General features: G+C 65.2%; 1 protein-coding gene across 1 annotated transcript; it reads left to right on the top strand.

Annotated features, from left to right (window-relative positions):
• Window positions 1-723: 723 nt before the first annotated feature.
• On the top strand, window positions 724-3,983 carry LOC309671236 (uncharacterized protein; the record flags this gene model as incomplete). The annotated part of the gene is made up of 6 exons (XM_082482441.1): window positions 724-1,157; window positions 1,511-2,046; window positions 2,229-2,394; window positions 2,729-2,806; window positions 3,161-3,267; window positions 3,668-3,983. The coding sequence occupies 6 exons, from the start codon at window positions 724-726 to the stop codon at window positions 3,919-3,921; spliced, it is 1,575 nt and encodes a 524-aa protein (XP_082338567.1). The 3' UTR covers window positions 3,922-3,983.
• Window positions 3,984-7,351: the final 3,368 nt, after the last annotated feature.

Genomic DNA, 7,351 nt, shown 5'->3' with positions numbered 1-7,351 from the left:
TCCCGGGTGTGGAGGGGTCATCGGGTGATAGAATGATTGTCTAAACGACAACAAGTTGTTATGGGTCTCTCAAACCATAACACGTGCGTTTAGAGAAATGCCCCGGGTGGGGGTGCAGAGGGGGCGTTGGGGTTCCATTTGCGCAGCGGTACATGGGGGTTATTTTATGACCCGGCTTCTGGCTTCCCTTGGGAAAGGGGACGGCGCGCACTCCTCTCGGTAACGCCTCTCTGACTTGCAGGACCGAAACCAACCCGAAGTGACGGATAAGTATTTCCACGACGTGCCTTTCGATGCCCACTTTGCTTCCGAACTGTCCGAGCTCCATTTGGTGAGCAGCATGCCCGGCGTCGATGGCTTTACGCTCAAGGTGGACGCTCTCTACAAGGTACGAGCGCCTCACTCGGAGATCGATAGACATGTTGCGGTGTTCTCAGACACAGCCTGGGCCTTTTTGTCAATGTTTGCACCAGTCAAGAAGTGGGAGAAAAAGTGCAACCGGCTCTGGCTTTACTGGAGAAAGCGCTTTATGCAAAAGTGTTGGTTGTAATTTGCCGTGCGGCCGTCTTCCCTCTCTCCCAGGTGGCAGCCGGACACCAGTGGTACCTTCAAGTCATGTACGTCATCGGCCCGGAGAGCATGGCGGGGCCGCGCGTTCAGCGCTCCCTCGGGGGCCGCCGGAGCCGCGGGTGCAGGGACGTGGTGGATAGCGCCGGGCGGCTGATGGCGGCCGAGTCCTTCATCTCCGCCGGCGCCCAGCTGCAGAACGGCACCAACATGAAGTGGCTGAGCCTGGCGAGGGAGGACAGCGCCGTGGCGGCCTCCTTCTCTCCGCCGGGGGCTTCCCTGGGCAGCGCCTCGGCCGCCGTGGCCCTGCTGCTGCTGGTGCTGTCGGGAGTTTGCCTCCTCAGCAGGAGGTGCGGGAAGCGGCGGAGGCAGCGGGAGGCTGCCGGAGCCGCCGCGCAGGAGCATCCCCTGAAGAGCGGGGTGGAGGTGCCGCGGGGCGCAGGGAGGGCCCCGGAGAGCCGGTACTGCCCCGCGCGGACCGGGAAGGGGTGGCGGGAAACGGGGGGCGCCTGCGGGGAGAGAGGCGGGAAGGGGAAGCGGGGGAAGCGGGAAGTGGAAGCCCGCAGCGATGTGCAGGACGGGACGGAAGTGTGAGGGCGCGCGCGCGCTTGGGGCTGGGAAGCGCTTTTTTATACACTGTACAAGAAAGAAGGAAAAATGAAGAAAGCTGAAGAAAGAGAAGCGATGGTGGTGTGTTTGCGGTGGGTGGCGTGGCGGGGCTGGGTGTCCGGCGGGCTCGGGGCTCTGCACCCCCGCCCGGGGCAGCCGCCGCGGGCGCCGGTCCCGGGGGCGGGGGGCGGCGGTGCCGCCGTTGGGCCACCAGATGGCGGTGCGCGGGGCAGTGCTGCGCTGCGTCCGCCAGAGGGCGCCATCGGCAGAGCGGGGGCGGTGCGGGGGGCGGTGCGGTGGGAGGGTTCAGGGCGCCGGGCCCCGCCCGGCGCAGGCGCAGTGCGTCCCCACCGCCCATCCAGGCGGGGCTTCCCGGCCACGCCCCTACTCGGGCCACGCCCCCGCGTGCGCACCTGCGGTCACGTGCCGCATTAGCAACAGGTGCGCGGCGGCCCCCGAGGGGTCAAAAGCCCCTCCCGGCCGCCAGGGGGCGCCGTCGGCGCGGGGAGAGAGGGCGGAAACATGGCGGCGGCGGCGGCGGCGGCGGCGGCGGGAGCGGAGTGGTGGTCCCGGTGGCGGTGTCCCTGCCGGGCTCCGGCTGCTTCCCGGGGCCGAGCGGACAGCGGCGCCTCCGGGCAGCTCCCGGCTTCCCCGCCGGGCTGAGCCCCCGCTGGACCCGTGAGCCGGCGAGCGGCCGCGGGGGCTCCGGTCGCGGGGGGCTCCGGGGCCCGGCGGGGCTGGGGGTGTCCCGGGGCGGGCGGTGCCCCCTCCCGCCGCCGGGCTTCCTCCTCCCGCCGCGGGCACCGGCCGGTTCCTTCTGGCCGGAGCTTTCCCGGGGCGGCCGCCGGCGGGACGGAGCCCTCCGGAGCGGTGAGTGCGGGAGCTGCTGCCGGGGGAGCCGGTCGGCACCGGGGCCGAACTGGTCGGCGCTGGGGTTCAGCCCCTCGGCCCTGCCCGGCGTTCCCTCGGGCCGGCGGCGGCAGCACCGGGCGCTGGGGCGGCTCCGCGCTCCGCCCGAAGCCGCGGATTTCCCTCCAGCCCTTCTTTTTCAGCCCAAAAGGCGCTGCGGAGGGAGCAGAGGCCGCCGCGGGGCCCCGCACGGGCTCCGGCAGCGCCGCCGGCGGGCCGGGGAAGGCGGTCCCGGGCAGCGGGGGCCGTGCCGGTGCCGCCGAGAAGGTCGGTGGCGGCGCCGAGGCGGGGGAGGCGGTGCCCGGTGAGGTGAGTGCCCCGGGGCGGCGGGGAGCGGGGCTGGAGCTGGAGCTGCGCGGGGGGAGCGGGGCGCGGGGCCGGCGGGGGACGGGGAGGGCGGGTGCCGACCCCGGCGGGGCTCCCCGCGGTCCCCGTCCCCGCAGCCCCCCCGGGGCCGGGGCCGGGGCCGGGGCCGGGGCCGCGCGTTTCGGGGGCGTTTGGGGAGCTCAGTGCGGCTCCGGGGCGGCTGTTTGGGGCCCCGTTTGCTTTCGTTTGGGGGTTCGGGTTCCGCTCCTGGACGGCTCCGCTTCAGCTGTGGCTCCGCTTCATTCGCGGCTCCCGTTTGTTTCTGCTCCGGTTTCAGTCCGGCTGATGGACGGCTCCAGCTCACGGACGGCTCCGGCTCCTTTCAGCTCCTGTTCCAGCTCATTTACAGCCTCAGGTTAGTCGTTTCTGCCCCGGTTTTGTTTCTGCTCCAGCGCATGGAGGGTTTCAGCTCCAGGTCATTGTTTCTGTCCTGGTTTCGGTTGGGGTACAGTTGATTTGGTTCACAGTGATTTGTACGGGGCGGTGGTTTGGGTTTGTGCTGGAACCAGTGTTGGTGACACACGGGGATGGTTTAGTTCTTGCTGAGCAGCGCTTGCCCAGCTGGGGGTGAGCAATTGCACTGTGCATCACTGGTTTTGTATATTGTAGTATTATTATTTTCTGTCCCACTGGGGTGAGGGAAGGGCTGTGCGGGGCTCAGCTGCTGCCGGGCTGAACCACAGCACTTTCTGCACTCATTATTTTCCAGGTCCAGCTCCTGTTCGGCTCCGGTTCAGTTTTGGGTCCGGCTCATTTGTGGTTCCCGTTTGTTTCTGCTCCGGATGATGGACGGCTCCAGCTCATTTACCGCCTCAGGTTAGTTGTTTCTGCCTTATTTTGTTTGTGGTCCAACTTATGGATGGTTCCAGCTCGTTTGCAGCTCCGGGTCATTGTTTCTGTCCTGGTTTCAGTTGGGGTACAGTTAATTTTGTTCACAGTAGTTTGTACGGGGCTGTAGTTTGGGTTTGTGCTGGAACCAGTGTTGGTGACACACAGGGATGGTTTAGTTTTTGCGGCACAGCGCTTGCCCAGCTGGGGATGGGTGAGCAATGGCATTGTGTATCACGTGTTTTCGTATATTATATTATTATTATTTTTTGTCCTATTTATGTCCTGTCTTTATTTCAGCGCATGACTTTTGGGTGTTTTTTTCCCTGTCCCACTGGGGTGAGCAAAGGGCTGTTCCACAGCACTTTCTGCACTCATTTATTTCCAGGTCCAGCTCGGTTCGCTGCTTCAGCGCATCTTCGGTTCCAGTTTGGCTGCAGCTCCAGCCTCAGTCCAGCTGAAGGATGGCTCCTGTTCAGTTTTGGCTGCAGCTCCTGTGCTGCTTCAGTTCTAGTTTGGCTGTGGCTCCAGCTCCTGAATGTTTCCAGCGTGGTTGTTCCTGCCTATTACAGCTCGTGCTTGTTAAAGGCTCTCGGCTTTAGCCGAGGTCGTAAATCAATCACTGTCATAACTTGTATATGAATATGAACTGTCATAACTGTACACTAACTAGTCCGGGGGTTGTACCCCCCTTGAATAAAGAGTTGGACACACGAACAGTGGGAAAAGTGCTTTTTCGCCCAGAGACTATCTCATGCGTTGATTTTTGCCTGGTGCATGCCGGCGTCCCTAAATTCGGGGACCAACGCGACCGGACCCCCACCTCCGGTGGGGGTCCACGCACCCTGCCTCCCCTCCCCTCCCCCCCAGCACCCAAACACCCTCCCACCACCCCCCACCCGCATCCCAAAGCCCTCCCACCCACCCCCATCTCCCACCCACCCATAGCTCCCCCCGCCACTGTTTTGGGGGCTGAAAACAGCCGACACAGCCTCCGTTTCCAAGTCCCAAAAACGCAGCACTTAGTGGGTTTTCTGAGCCCCAGAACCACAGCGCTCCGCCGGCATTTTCAAGCACTGAAAATACACAACTGAGCCTTTGTCTGAGCTTCAGAGTCCCCGGGCTCTGCCCCTGCGCCCCAGAGCTGCTTCCCAACCCCCGGCTGGGCCCGGTGTGAGCCCCGAACCTGTCCCGGTGTGTGGTCCTGAGCCCCAAATCTGCCCCAGTGTCCCATTCTGAGCCCCGAACCCGGTCCTGAACCTAAACCTGCCCCCGGGACCGCTCCTCAGCCCCGAACCCCCCCGCTGCCGCTCCGAGCCCCAGAACCGGCCCGGCCCGGGGCTCACAGCCCCCGCACCCACCGCTCGGCCCCAGCACCGGCCCTCCACTCCCCGCAGCCCCGCACCAGCCCCGAACCCCCCCTGCCCCGCGCGGGCTCCCGCGGGACCGGACTGGGCAACGGAACGGGGGGACCCGCGGGGCAGGCCCGGCCCCGGGGGGCCGCGGGCGAGGGCTGGGGGCGCCGGGCTCCGGCCCTCCGGGCTTTATTGGCCGCCGCCCCGAGCCCCGCCGCCTCCTCCGCGGAGCCACCGGCACTCACCGGCCCCGACGCCGCCCGCTCCGGGCCGCGGGCCGAGCTCCCCGCGCCTCACCCGGCCCGGACGCTGCCGCCCCGGGGCCGCGGGCGGCGGAACCGGGAGAGAACGAGCAAAGGAGGAGAACGGCGGACGACGCGGCTCAAATGCCCTCGGCCCCGCCCCGCGCACGCGCCCTGGGGCACCGCGCCCCGCCCCGCCCCGCGCACCTGCGCCGGGAAACAAACCGCGCATGCGCGACGACGCCCCGCCCTGTGCACCTGTGCAGGGCCCCACCCCGCGCATGCGCCGCTCTCCGCCCCGCCCTTTCCGCCCCGCCCCGCGCACGCGCTGCCTCTTCTGCCGCCAGAGCGGTGCGGAGTGCTGTGTCGGCGGAGTGCGGTACTGTGGCGGGAGGGAGTGGTGTGTTGGGGCGCGGCGTTCTGTTACGCGGGGACGGAGTGTTTTCCCGGGGTCTTCTCGTGGGGTTTCGTGGAGCCGGGGGCCGTGAGATGGGGTTGGGGCTGGGGCTGGGTCTGGGCCTGGCTATGGTCTCGCGGCGCGGGAAGCTGCGGCCCTGTCGGTGCCGGCGGGGGGTACCCGGTCGGTGTCCGCTTTTTCTCGGGCGGGCGGGGAGCGGGTCCTGGGCTGGAGAAGCGCGGCGGTGCCCGGTCTGGTCGTCTCTGTCCCGGTGCCGCGGGCAGGAGGAGCCGCGCTGCGGGTCCGGGTCTGGGTCAGAGCGGGGACCGGCGGCGGGGCCCAATCCCCCGCCCCGCTGCAGGCGCGCTCCGCTTCGGTGAATAAAGGCTGTAAATGGTGTCGAGGCTTCGGCTGCACTATCCGACCCGGGACCGGGAGCGGTGAGGGGCTGCGGGCGCTGCCTTTACTGGGGAGCACTGGGCAGAGCCGCGGGTCCCGGTCTGAGCCCGGACCGGGGCTGTCGGGGGGAATGCCGCGGTGGCCACGGGAGCCCCGGCTGCAGCCCCAAACGCGGGGCCGGGGCTGTGGTCCTAAGCACCTCGGGTGGCCAAATGAGCCCGGGTTCTCCCCGCAAAACACAGCACTGCCCCGCTCTCTGTGCCTGAGCCCAAACACACGGGGCTCAGTCTCTGCTTCGAGCCCCCAAGACACAGCACTTGGTCTCTAGTCCCGAGCCCTACGCTTGGCCAAATGAGCCCTGTTTCAAGCCCCAAAACACAGCACTTGGTCTCTGTTTCTCAGCTCTAACACTGGCCAAATGAGGCTGGTTTCAAGCCCCCCAGGCACAGCCCTTAATCTCTCTTAGCCCCAAAACTGGCTTAGTGGCTGCAGTTTCAGAACTCCAATACAGCACTTAGTTTCTGTTTCCAAGCCCAAACAGAAGTGACTTGGTCTCTGCTTCGGTCCCCCAAAATGCAGCACTTAGTCTCTTTTCCTGAGCCCTAACACTGGCCGTATGAGCCTGGATGCAAGCAACCCAAACGCAGCACTTAGCTGCTTTTTCTCAGCCCAAACACTGGCTTAGCCACCCTGCTTGCAAGACCCCAAAACGCAGGACTTAGTTTCTGAGCCCCCAAATGAGCCAAGTTTCAACACTCCACAACGCAGCACTTGGTCTCTCTTTCTGGGCTCTACGCCTGGCCAAACGAGCCTGGTTGGTAGCCCCCAAAATGCAGCTCTTAGTCTCTCGCTTTGTGAACCCAAACATACAAGACTTGGTCTCTGCCTCAGTCCCCCAAAACGCAGGACTTAGTCTCCGCTTCTGAGCCCCAAATGTGGCCATGTGAACCTTGTTTCGAGCTCCCAAAAATGCAGCACTTAGTCTCTCTGAGCCCCAATGTGGCCGAATGAGCCTGGTTACAAGCCCCCCCAAACAGGATTTTCTGGGTTTGAGCTGCAAAACACAGGACTTGGTGTCTGTTTCTAAAGCTGCCCAAACGGGCCTCATTCCCACCCCTCCCCTGCAAATGCAGCACTTAGTCTCTTTTTGTGAGCTAAATGCACCTGGTTTCAAGCCCACAAAATACAGGACTTTGTCTCCGTGTCTCAGCTCTGAGCCGAGCCCGGTTTCGAGCTCTAAACATGCAGGACGTGGTCTGTGTTTCTCAGCTCCAACACTGGCCCCATGAGCCTGGTTCCGAGCCCCCCAAACGCAGCACTGACCCTCCCTTTGTGAGCCCCAAAACTGACCAAGTGGGTCTGGTTTCAAGTCCCCACACAAGCAGGACTTGGTCGCTCTGTCTGAGCCCCAAAACGCAGGAGGTGGTCTCTGTGTCCCAGACTTGACCACGGGTCCCGGCTCTGTGTGCCGCAGCCCCAAACCCGCCAGGTTGAGAGGCTGCTTCTGAGCTCCAAACAGCAGCTGCGCCCAGCTCTGGCTCTGCTCAGCACAGGACTGGGGCTCTGGTCGGGTTTTGGCTGCAGCCGCTTGCTCACTCCCCGCTCCCCCCCTCCCCCGGTAGCATGAGGAGAAGAGAGCGAAAAAAGGGAAAAAACTCGTGGGTTGAGATAAAGGCAGT

The sequence above is a fragment of the Vanellus vanellus genome, assembly GCF_965231255.1.
Source record: "Vanellus vanellus genome assembly, chromosome: 4".
Taxonomy (NCBI): domain Eukaryota; kingdom Metazoa; phylum Chordata; class Aves; order Charadriiformes; family Charadriidae; genus Vanellus; species Vanellus vanellus.
The sequence above is the reverse complement of the archived record's forward strand: the minus strand, read 5'-3'. Positions and strand labels throughout refer to the sequence as shown.